The sequence below is a fragment of the Balaenoptera ricei genome, chromosome 10, assembly GCF_028023285.1.
Source record: "Balaenoptera ricei isolate mBalRic1 chromosome 10, mBalRic1.hap2, whole genome shotgun sequence".
In the NCBI taxonomy this organism is placed as follows: Eukaryota; Metazoa; Chordata; class Mammalia; order Artiodactyla; family Balaenopteridae; genus Balaenoptera; species Balaenoptera ricei.
In genome coordinates this window covers 25,312,055-25,325,173 of record NC_082648.1, presented here as the reverse complement: position 1 = coordinate 25,325,173, position 13,119 = coordinate 25,312,055, and the positions used below count along the sequence as shown (strand labels likewise).

At 38.2% G+C, this 13,119-nt stretch overlaps 1 protein-coding gene across 4 annotated transcripts in view; it reads left to right on the top strand.

Annotated features, from left to right (window-relative positions):
* Positions 1-13,119, top strand: part of TMTC1 (transmembrane O-mannosyltransferase targeting cadherins 1) — a 261,149-nt gene that overhangs the window by 145,784 nt on the left and 102,246 nt on the right. For 3 of the 4 annotated variants that reach the window (XM_059935563.1, XM_059935562.1, XM_059935564.1), the window contains exon 8: positions 5,285-5,474. The exons of the other annotated variant lie outside the window; for it this stretch is intronic. In XM_059935563.1, the coding sequence (XP_059791546.1) occupies positions 5,285-5,474 (190 nt within the window). The remainder of the gene's footprint in view (positions 1-5,284; positions 5,475-13,119) is intronic. 4 annotated transcript variants of the gene reach the window in all.

Sequence of the window (13,119 nt, the reverse complement as noted above, 5' to 3'; positions counted from 1 at the left end):
CTCTAATCTTTTTCTTGATAAAAATGAAGATTTAGATTTAAAGAGTGCCACACTATTTACAATAGCCAGGACATGGAAGCAACCTAAATGTCCATCGACAGATGAATGGATAAAGAAGAATACAATGGAATATTACTCAGCCATAAAAAGGAACGTAATTGAGTTATTTGTAGTGAGGTGGATGGACCTAGAGTCTCTTATACAAAGTGAAGTAAGTCAGAAAGAGGAAAACAAATACCGTATGCTAACGCATATATATGGAATCTAGAAAACTGATACGACGAACCTAGTGGCAGGGCAGGAATAAAGACATATGTAGAGAATGAACTTGAGGACACAGGGTGGGAAGAGGAGGCTGGGACAAAGTGAGAGAGTAGCATTGTCATATATACACTACCAAATGTAAAATAGATAGCTAGTGGAAGCAGCTGCATAGCACCGGGAAATCAGCTCGGTGCTTTGTAACGACCTAGAGGGGTGGGATAGGGAGGGTGGGAGGGAGTCTCAAGAGGGAGGGGATATGGGGGTATATGTATACATATAGCTGATTCACTTTGTTGTACAGCAGAAATTAACACAACATTGTAAAGCAATTATACTTCAAAAAAGATGTTTAAAAAAAAAAAAGGGCCACAGTTTGATTAGGTGCCATTTGATGCCAGTTCCCACCGGCCTCATTTTCCCTTTCATGTATTTCATCCTGAAACCTCTTCATTCATTCCTGGATTATGAATGAAAATACCTCACTAAATTGTTTAAGCTGAATTCCTGGCTTTTCGTGCTGTATATTCCATTTTGTTGGCCAGATATTCTAGTGGCTTTCCTCCTGTTAGCAGAATTCATGGTAGAAAATTGGTAAATAATTCATTTCATTTTTGCCCCTGCTTTAAAAAAGAAAACCCAGTGGGACAGAGATATTCAAAGATTGTTTTATTTCTGAAATTTTAGCAGAAATAAACAAGGTGATTAGTTTGAAATGTAATTCATGGTCAGTGAGTTAAAAAGAAATACATCAGTTGCTGATTACAGCTAGCTCAACTAGCCCCCTCAAATCTAATTAGCTTTCGGGGTGATTCCAAGTGGCTTCTTTGTGCTTAAATTTGCAAAATTTTTCCAATGCTGTTTCGGTATTTCAAATAGTATTTAAGGAGTTTACTTGCAACATTTATCTGAGTTCATATGCACAAAAGGTAGGTGTATATCTCTGAGCTAATGGAGATAATATATATGTATTAAAAAGGGAAATTCCACTCCTGGGTATATATCACAAAAAAACCCAAAAAACACTACGTTGAAAAGATACATGCACCCCAGTGTTCATAGTAGTATTATTTACAATAGCCAAGATATGGAAGCAACCTAAGTGTCCATCAACAGGTGAATGGATAAAGATTCTGTGGTGTATACATACAATGGAATATTACTCAGTCTTATAAAAAAGAACAAAATTTTGCCATTTGCAACAACTTAGATGGACCTGGAGGGTATTATGCTTAGTGAAGTAAGTCAGACAGAGAAAGACAAATACTGTATATCATCACTTATATGTGAAAGCTCAAAAATATAACAAAACAGAAACAGACTCACATACAGAACAAACTAATGGTTATGAAAAGGGAAGGGGGAGGGGCAATTTAGGGGTGAGGAATTAAGAGGTACAAACTACTATGTATAAAATAAATAAGCTATGAGGATACATTGTACAGCAGAGGGAATATAGCCAATATTTTATAATAACTTTAAATAGAGTATAATCTATAAAAATTTTGAATCACTATGTTGTACACCTGAAACTAATATAATATTATAAATCACCTATACCTCAACAAAAATAAGGAGGGTTAGTTAAGTTAATAGTGTTGGGTTAAGTTAATAGTTTTGACCCTCCTAGTGTTATAGGAAGGTGAAGTTTCTTTTAGTTCTGTGGTTTACTTTTCTTTTTTGACCTATTTTGCTTATAATCTGTGTAAAAAGTCACAACTGAGCATTTAAAAAAAATATGTAAGTAACTACTTTGAGACCGTAACTTTTAAAAAATGTTATTCTTGATATTTGTTTTTTGTCAGTATGGTATTTCAAGTCTAGAAAATATAAGAGACTGAATGAAGACAACTTGCAGGGCAAGTTCAAAATGTGAACTAAACATTAAAATAAAAGTTTCTGCATAATGTTTGTAGCTATTCCATGGTCAAGCTGCAACCAGACTTAAGAAAGCATTCCTGTTGCAATTCTGTTGCCTTTATCACTACTTAAAAATTGTTTTATTATGAAAAATATTAAATATGTACAAGAGTGGAGAAAACGGCATAAAGAATCCCCACCTACCCTTTATCCAGTTTTCCCAATCATAGTTCATGGCCAATCTTGTTTCATTCATACTCCCACCCGGTTCTTCCGCGTCGCTTCAATCCATCATTTTGAAGCAAATCCCAGACATAATCTCATTTCAAATGCGTACATTTTCATATGTATTTCTGAAATACAAGGACCCTTAAAGACTAGAACCACAATACCGTTATCATGCTTTAGAAATTAACAGTGATTCTCTATTATCATATATCCAATCAGCGTTTCATTTTTTCTGTCTCATAAGCAGTTATTTTTAATAGCAGTTTGTTTGAATTAGCAGCTAAACAAAACCTGCACTTTGTTCGATATGTCTCTTAAGTCTCTTAATTTATAGGTGCCCTCTCCCATTTTTTTCCGCTCCCATTGCAATGTATTTGTTGAAGAAACTGCTGTCATTTGTTCCGTGGAATTTGTAACATTCTGGATTTAGCGTATTGCCTCCCTGTGGTATTATTTAACATGTTCTGGTGTTTTCTGTATTTGATGTAAACTGGTAATAAAGTGCTTTGTTAGTTTCAAGTTTAATTTTCTTTTTTATTTGACAAGACTGCTTCAAATAAAAAAGCAGCCCATCAGCTTTTTGTGTATATCCATCAGGAGTTAGTCTCCCTTTCTGTGATGTTAAAATTGATTTGTAAGTTCTAGGCACCTGATTTATCCTGATCCATCCATTATAAAATACCCCATCAGCTTTTCACCTAATAATTTCAGCAGCCATTTTTGATCATTGCCTAGATCTATTATAGCAAGAAGGAGAGATACTATTTTTTAAGGTAATTCCTAAGAGCTGGGATGTAACCGAGTGACATAGCTGTGTGATTCTCCTGCTAAGTTTGGTGGTTGAACATTCTCCTTTAAAGCCAAGTCATGAAGAATCTTTACTGAGCTAAGGAGTATATAGCATCAGCTTAGAAGCTCTGTGAAAAGAAGAAGCCCTAAGTGACCCAGTCATCATTCTGTGGAGTTGGCATTCTCACAAGGCAGTTTCACAGGCCCAAACCTAAAAGGGATAAGGTGACTTTTTTATTTTTGATAAATAACAGAGCTTGGACTTCATCAAACTTTCAGTATATACTGCACTATCTGTACATTCATATTTTATTTAAAATAACAACAGAGAGGGGAGTGTTGAGAAACACCATTGAAGTATCTGACCCATTTCTCTGTTGGGGTTTGAGAGTGGAGGCAGTGAATAATCCCCATCACTGAGCCTTTCCTGATCATTGCTAATGATTTTTCCACTGCCAACCTTGGAGGAAGAGGAGGAAAGGGAAGGAGATAAATTGGAAAGGGCTGGGAGGGGTGTTCTAAACTAGAGCTACTTACTGAGAGGAATTCAGGGTGAATTGACTCTTAACATTGGAAAGTAACCTAGAAATTATCTGATCCAACTTCTTTGCCCATCCAAGGTTTCCTCCAAAAGGATCTGGCAATGAGGGGGCTCTTCTCTGCACATTCTGAGCCCTCATGGCACTCATCTCCTTCTGCCTCTTTAATTCTGTGTATCTTATTTTCACTACTGGATTTTACATTCCTTGAGGGCAAGGGATTTATCTATTTCTCTGGTTTAGTCCCATGTAGAGTGTCAAAGATAAACACAGCTGGACATTAGTTAGAGCAATAAGAACACACTTAATTCAGTAACTACTGACAGTTCAGGAAACAGCTGAGCTCCATTCTGATTTGCGCAGGGTTGACTGGGTATTTTAAAGAGAGAATGGGAGGGGCGGCAAACGGGGGCTCGGCAGAGTCAGAGAAGTAAAAAATTACAAAGGATTGATCGTCTAAGTGCATTTAGGCTGTGTCTGCTGGCTGGCAGTTATCAGAGTTAGGATTCTGTCCTCCCATGGTCTGGGAGACAGGCCCCTTCCTCCTGATGATTACATTTTAAAGGAATGACTCTCAGTTCCTTGAGAAAGACTTCTGAGTTGTAAGAGATACATATTCCCAACTGTAAATCCTTTGTAGTAAATGCACTAAGAAACGGAGGTCAGGGGCCTTTTTGTCAGGGATTAGCTAGAAAAAGGTAAATTCTCCTGGCAATGATGATCTTTCTCAGGCAGGCATTTTAGTGGAGGGGCTGGGGTCATCCCAGGAGCATGGCCTTATGCTGCTAAAAGCCATACTAGAGTTTGGCCATCCCCTAGTGCAGAGGTTTGGATGGAGTTTGTTATATGCTGAAAGTTCTGCAGTTTTCAGGGGTCTAGAACACCAGTTGAAGAATTTGTGTTTACTGAACAAATTTAAGTAAATTTAGTTTCCTCTACGCTGAAAGGAAGGGGGTCAGTTAGAATGCCTTAGTGCCTAGACACAGCCAGGAAACAGGAGTAACATCCCCAATCATAAATTTCCTTCCCTAGGTCCACCTGGCTATTCTTATTATCAAGGACAGCTGTACTTCCGTCCTCTTAAAGGCTAGCCTCTCGATTTGTGAGTAAGAGACTTTATCTCCTTACCACAGATATTTTGATTTTTTTGAAATAGTTCAAAATGGATCAATCTATTATAAAATGGTTAATATTTTCATAATATCTACTGCAGGATTTGGGGCACTATTAAAAAGGGACAGGTCAAATGTCTCTTACCCAGGGAATAGTACCCAACAGGGCAGCGTTTCATGTCATATGCTTTCATCTATACCATTTATCTCAGTTGTTATGTATTTATTTATGATAATTTTTAAATATAGGTCATGGAAACTTTGTCTTATTCATCATTGAAAGGCCAGCACTTACCACAGTGACTAGCAGCTATTAAATAGATTCCAAAATGATCAACTTAATGACTAAATGAATGAATGACTTTCCATCTTACCTTGTCTTTTCTATAACATTGATAGTATAGAAGTGCTATTTAATAGAAACATGGTGAATGAATGTTTGCAAAATGTCATGGATCTCGAGTTATGTTTCAGTGACTCTTCTTCTCTTTGTAGATTCCTTACCTATTCCTACCTCTTGGCCTTCAACGTGTGGCTTCTGCTTGCACCTGTTACCCTGTGCTATGACTGGCAGGTGGGCAGTATTCCTCTGGTAGAGACCATATGGGACACGCGGAACTTAGCCACCGTCCTTCTGGCAGTTGTGATGGCCTTACTGAGCCTTCATTGTTTAGCAGCCTTCAAGGTAATTTTCTTAAGATTCAAATGAATTCTACATTTCAAGAGAGATACTCTATACTCAGTAACTCTTTTTTGCAAGGGGGTGTGGGTCTAAATTGAATTTACTCGTTCATCTAAAAAACTTTGTGTATTTAAAAATTTTCCAGAAAGGTAATATATATTTTAAAGACCTTATCAGGGTGAATAGACCAAGGTTACAATGTTTGCAAATGAGAAATTTTTTTCTTGCAGTGGTTGACTCATTTTTGACCTAATTCGTTTGATTTCATGTAATGATAAATGAGATAATGATAACATGTTCATAAGTGCTTAAATATGGTTAAGATTCTGCTTACACTAATAAATGCCTGCCTGAGTTGGTTGGGTGATTCTCACTTCAAAAAAAAGATAATAGCACAAAACTTTATTAAAAGTTTTAATATTGGGAACTTGGAAAAATATTGGAACGTGGAAAAAATTATTAAATGTAACCATTTCAAAAATGATCAAAGACAGTAAAGAACTTGAAAATATTTACTTATTAAAAACTGCTACTGCCTTGTGTAAGATGCTTCTTGCCTGAGGATATTCCCATCCCCCCAGATCTAGTGTTAAAAACTCGCAGGTTTACGGGCTGGAGGTGGCTGATTTGGTTTGGGAGAGTAGCAGAGCACCTAGCAATTTAAGGGGTAGATTTTGGAAGCAAGAGAGCTGTACAAGGGCTGAGATAATACACTCTCCACGCATTCACGGATGAATGAGAAAACAACATGTGCACGTGGGACATCCTAGAAAGAGCGAGCAAAACTGAAAGCCTGGGGAGACTTACTTATTTGCTGCAAATTTGAATGAATTCCTCAACACAAATGCAGGTTGGGCGGCAGAGGGTGGAAGTTTCACTGGCTTTAGTTGTCTGTATATAACCTCTGATGAAATAATTGGCTGATCATAAAGCAATGCAGGAGGAAGAGAGATTCGCCAGAGATCCAGGCAAAAGAAAGAAAGAAACAAATAAAACCCCACTAAGCAAAAATTTCGGCTCTCTACATAAAAACAGATTTTTCAGTTTGAATCCAGGCAAGTTTATCATATATTAAAACAGGAAACCATCAAATTTCAGAAGAACAAAATAGAATAGAGAGTCACTATAATGTATGACACACAATGTCGGGTTTTTAATTAGATTACTGGACATGTAAAGAAATAGGTGACCCAAAGTCAGGAAAAAATAGTCAGTAGAAAATGGAATAGAATTCAGATTCCAAAGATAAACTCACATTTACAAGCTTAACTGATTTTTGACAAAGTTACCAATGTAATTCAATGGGGAAATATAAGGTACTGAAATAAAGAATTATCTGTAAGGGAAAAATGTGAACATTAACCCTTACCTTATACTATACACTTAGAAAGTATTTCTAAGTGGATCATAGTCCTAAACAAAAGAGTTAAATAACACCAAAAATTCTAAAAGGAAATAATAGAAGAAAATCTTCTCGGTAAGGGCTACCATAACTACCCTATTTAAAATGAAATCACATACCCTGTGCTCCACATCTTACCTCCCTTTCACTTAACTTTTTCTTCACTATACTTCCAGTTTCTAAAATGCTATATAATTTTGTTATTTTATGTAATGTCTGTTTCCTCCAACTAGAGCATAAACCCACAAGGACAGAGATTATTTTCTGTTTTGTTCAATGCCATATTTCTAACATCAAGAGTTTGTCACATCCAATATTTGTTATCTAAATTTTATTGTTTGCCACTCAATATACATTATCTAAATGAATAAAATCATAAAAAGTTAGAAACTCTATTTTGATTTTGGTATGCAGAACTTTTTGCTTAAGTGAACTATATTTAAAGCCTAAAAAAAGACTGTGCTCAATACCAGTGTGAAATGTTTGGGAGTCAATATGAGGTTTGTTTCATTAGCCTTTCAGTGTGGTTTGACATGCCTGCTATACTGGTATTGATCTGCAAGAGCAAATGTAGTAGAGTGCTGGACTGGTATGTCAGGAAGGGGTTTTCTTGACTCTCTCCCAGCTAACTAAAGGGAGTGGTGCGTTCCCACAGGCTGTCACCTTGGTCAGGTTATGTTAAAGCTGGACCTTCATGCTAGCAGTAAACCCCTGCACATAGGCGAACCTTGGCCGTCCCCAGAGCGTCTGTGGTAACATGATGAATGAATGGAAACTTCCTTGTTGGAAGGCTGTTAATCCTTTTCTTTCATGGAATTTGTTCCAAAATCACTTTACTACACCAGGAAAAACATTAGCAAAGCATTCCAGCTGTGGTGATAGTAAGATTTAGCTCTTCTGTGATGGCTTTCATCTTGAAAATTCTTTGCGAACATTAACTAAAGCCTCTGGCAATTCTTGGAGGCTACTTGCACTTTCTACATTCTCTTCTTTCAGAGTTTGGAGGCAGAGGTTTGGCATCTAGCTCATGTTTATGTGGCCTTGCCTCTCTGTTCTTGATCTACTTACACATTGGAAGGTCTTAAAAATCAGATTCTCCTGCTAATTCGTAAGCTCTTGAAACTGAGATAATCTTGGTTATTCTATGTGGTGATTAGTTACTAAGGACATGATCCTAAGGGCTCTGACTCCAAGACAATACACAGTAGAATTAAGATTTTATGAAAATAGAGGTCTTGCTTTACCGACATTTTTCTGTGCTAAAAAGGAACAGTGGATGAAATGTTTACAATAATGTCAGCAAAATAAACACAGCTCTGTCCACCTAGAATATTTCCAAATGATGTGTGTATTGCATCAATGTGTTGGATTGAAATTACTTTATAATCCCTGGCTATTTCCTTAAATTTTGAGATAGTGAGTCCATATGATACATTACCAGGGGAAAAAATGATTGGATAAACAAGCATAAACATTGAGTCCAGGGAATCATGGAAGATATTTCTTTTATTTCACCTTTGATGGATTCTCAATCATACAAAGGCCACCCTGGCTTATATTCAGGGGAGAGCATGTTCTTTTTAGCCTCACTACTTCTTCCTCTTTAATTCTCTTAATGTTGATGGAGTGTCTACTTGTTGCCAGGATTACAGCAGGGAACAAAATGAAGGTCTTGCCTACATGGAGCTTACAGTTAAACACTTAAAATTTGTCGTTACATGCCAGGTGTTGGTAAGGGCTGTGAGGAGGTCAGGGCTGACCTCACAGATATTATGACATTGAGCAGAGATATAAAGGAAGTGAAGGAATGAGCCATTTGGCTGTTGGGGGAGGGGTATTTCAAGTAGAAGGAAAGCAAGTGCCAAGACCCTGAGGCAGGAAAGTACTGGAGTGTTCACAAAACAGCAGGGAAGCTGACACAGCTGCAGCAGAGGGGTCAAGGGTAGAGCCAAATGAAATGATGTCCAGGAGATGATGGAGTGTGTGTGTGTGTGTGTGTGTGCGCACGCGCAGGATCAAGCCTAGGTCTTTTAAGCCTCTGCCTACTTTCTTTTTACCTGCCATGCTTTTTCCACAGGGTCTCTGGCTCTGTTAACCGTTGGATGGTTTTGTCTGATTTTCTTGTTGATAAGGTCTGGCCATGGAGGGGAACGAGATGGGGAAAGAATTCAGGTCCTTTGTAAAGAATTTAGATGTTTCTGTGTATGTGTTTGTGGAAGATAAGAGGTGAGGGTTGAAGGAAAAGGGCAGCCTTGCAGTCCATAAGGCATCTATAAGACATACAAATCTTTCTTTTGCTAATATTAACCAGCTTTGGGGAGGGCATAACTTTGGGGCGGGCATAACTTTGGGGCAATATATATGCTTACAATCTTTGTTTATCCTCCAATTTACCAAACTCACTTCTTTCATCCTACCTTGTTATCAACTAGGGCACTGGTGGAGGGGGATATAATCTACCCTGATACAATTGTATTTACACCTAATTGAATTTTTTCTGGAAAATATTTTGACTTTACAAAGCAACAAATTACCACATGTAAGAAATAAAAGAGCAGTTATTTCCCAATTCCCAACCACGCCCCAAGACCCACCCTCTGCAGGCCTGCTTTGAACATTTGTCCTTGTACATTTTTACACTTATTGAAAACAAAAACAAATTCTCTCTTTTATACAAGTAAATTAAGTTACACACCATTATAAATCACAGACCCTTCTAGGCCACTTCCACAGCCAGTTGGAGTGTCCCTCTAGGTAAGCAGCTCAGAGAACAGATGTCTGAATTTTGACAAGCTTTTGTCCAGGGTTGAGTGGGAGAACTAGGGCTCAGAATCTGAGGGTTTTCTTTCTCTAGAAATAATCACAGAATTAATTTAAAGATTGTTTCCAATTTGTCCTATTTTCATGGCGTAAGAAATTTAAGACCTCAGGGAGTAGTTTATTATTTATCATAAAAGAGCTCACTTGCATCTTTGAGAATTTAAATGTGAAATTTCTCTTATTCTGTGCCTCTCCATCACCTCCTTCTATTCACACCCTTTATTCACGAGGAATACATTTGAGCTTATATTACATAATGTAGAGAACAATCTAGAAACTCATTATTGGATTGAATTCTTTTTAACAATGAATTTTAAAGTGAACTAATTTGCTCTCACTCATTGTGATGAGGATAATCTCTCTGTTGGAATGTATGTACAGTAGAGACACAGAGCACTTAAGCCATGGAGGCTGGTTATTCCATTCTCTCCTATGAATAGTGAATGTTTATATACCAAGAGAACAATAGGCCGAAAATGTACTTGGGTTTTTCTTACAGACTGCGCCAATAGTCATCAGACTATTGACTTGCAATAAAATAGTGACATATGTCAGGAATGTCAGGAAAGTTTGGATTAATTTGGATTGTTTACAGGAGTTAATACCGTTGGTCCTACTCTTTATACTTGCCCTTTTCCCATGTCCTTTAATGCGATTTCCTGTGTTACAGAGGAAACACCACTAAGTTATATTTAAGAGTAATTTATTTGTTATTGATTCTTTATTACATTCTCACAAGGTATCTTGAGATGTTAAGATTTTTTTTATATCTTTTATAATATCGGGGCATGCTTGTAAAAAAGTAAAACGTGAGGAAAAAAGAGGAAAGTTAATGATACCCAGCTTTCCCAATAATGACCTCAACAATGAGATGTCTTTTGAGAACAGACATTAAGCAGTGGAGGTCCGCTCCCCCAGGTATGAGGCTTTCAGGGTTGGTTTTGTTTGGTTTTTTTGTTTTCATTTTCAGTAGAGGTCACAGCTTTGCCCCAGATTTTCCATTCATAGTCTTCTACATCATTCCCTTGAAACCAGCACAAATCTTCGGCTACGTCTCTGGGCCCTGGAAAACAAGTCAAGTTCTCAGGTCTGCAAAGGGATGAATGTGCAGCCTGACCAGTGGAGGTGACCACCAGTGACAACTTGGTGGAAATGGAGAGGCGGGATGGAGTGGGGGTCCTGCATCTTCTCCTTCGGGAGGTGGCTGTGTTCTTCTCTGAGATTTCCCTTCATGTTCCCAGCCTTGCTCTTGATTAGCCTCCATGCTAGTGTGTGTCACAGCCTCCAGCAGCACACTCAGTGAAAGAGCAGACAGATGGACAAGTGGAGACTGTCAGCCTTAGATCTCTCTTTCATTAAAACGCCCACACAACTCAACAAGGAAGAAAGATCGGAAAGTGATTATTTTCTCATTGACATTCTTACCTCATTCCCAAAAGTACTTGGAACAGAAGGAGCTGATGAGAATAAGCATAGTACAATAGGGCAAACCAGGAGATGGCAAACTTTTCTCTTTCTTTTGGCAAAGAACCAGATAGAAAATATTTGAGGTTTTGTCATACAGTCTGTCACAACTATTCAACTCCACCAGTGGCGCATAAATTAGCTGACCCCTGCTGTAGAACATTGTACTACCATAGATTCATACAGTTGAACTGAACATGCTTTCAGATTTCTGGAAATTACTTTGCATTTAGCTTAGCCAAATAGTACGTTACGGTATTATTGTGTCACATAGATTGCTGTGGAATAACTCTTTTAAATTCCAGAATAGCCATTTTGAAACCTGGTAAAATAAGCATCGTGTTGTAATATTCCAAATGGTAAAATAAAATTGAACTTGAGGAATGAAGATTTCATTTAATGGTTAATGGCTTTGTGCCAATATTAATGGGGTTTTTTTCTTTTCTTCTGGCCTACATTTTTCTTTTCAGTTTCCATTCTCTGGAAGCGTCATGTTCTCCATCCTTTGTCCTCAATTCATGAGAATCCTCCTCATACTATTACAGGTCCAATCTTTCCAGCTCATTTACAACCCATCCTGTTTGTCCTGCTTTGGAACCCCTGCAGTCACTGATAGAAGAGGCCCTGTGATGTCTTGCCATGGTCCATCTGTCTGTGACCACCAGTGCTTTGGGAGGAGCCATTGTCTGGGATGTCTCTCTGTCTCAAATTTGGCCAGCCTAGTTGATCCAGGCTCTTCTCACTTCCCTCAGCTGGCCTCTCCACCTGCCACTTTTACCTGTGGTGATAATGTCCTGCTACCAGGTCACAGTTTTCCAAGGCAGTACCTGTAGTCAATTTTGGCCATGCTCTAAAGCTGAGATTTCTGTTTATGTCATTTTTCTGATGAAAGTTGGAAAATGAGCTTACCACTTCATCAGATGTGACATTGGAAAATGGAGAAGTTGAATTTGCACCTTATTTTAAAATGGAACCCATTTAAAGATCCATTGGTACTGCCTCTTCCCACATACTTTTACATCACTGCTTTGCCATACATGATACAAATTGTGACTTACATTCTGTCACTCTAATTTCATTTGGTAGTCTACTTTAAATTCATGACCAGCAACTTCAGGTGGGAGCCAGGCCCCTGCATGTAAGAGGCAGCCCAGGTGTGGAGGAGCACTGCCCCAAGTTCCAGATCCAGAGTCCCGAGACTGGGACGAGGGGAGGCTGCAGAGTGGAGTGATTAGCGCTGACCTGAGTCAGGCCAAGCTGTGCCCCTGACCCATGTGATCTCACCTTGTTCAGCCCTGTTCTTGCACCGTAGTTAGTTATTGTGAGGTTGAACCATGGCAAGCCACGCTGGACACTCAGCACAGTGGCTGGCATGTGGGAAACACTGAGTACCTGACAGCTGTTTTTGTAGTGCTTGTCACCATCACCATCATCGAGCAATCGTCACAGCTCAAAGTCAGGAGCACAATAAGGCCTCTTGTTTCCATTTTGTAGGAATAACCAGTCTTGAAAAAACGTAACCCAGTTGACTGCTTTTTTTTTGATTCTGTGTATTTCAATTTACAGTCATGCTTTAGATCATCAAAAAATATTTATAACACTGCTGAAGATTGATCCTGCCCTCCCACCTCCCTTTATTCCCCCATCCTAGGTAACAGAGGTTTAAATTCTTGACCTAAGAGCTAAGAGTAGTAACATACTTGCAGGTGTTTAATGTTTAAGCATATTTTGGAATTTGGAAGTAGATATGTTCAAATATCATATAAGGGCAGAATCCTAACATAAAACTACTCTATCTCGTTCAAAAAATGAATGTTTATCAAGAGAAAGAGAATAGTGACAAACGTCACTGACTTATGTACAAATGAACATTGGAGTTATCACCTAAACCTCCAAGCTATAGAAATATGATAGATGTTTTTAAGGGTATTTGAAAGTTTACCAGAATAAGCAAGATACAAG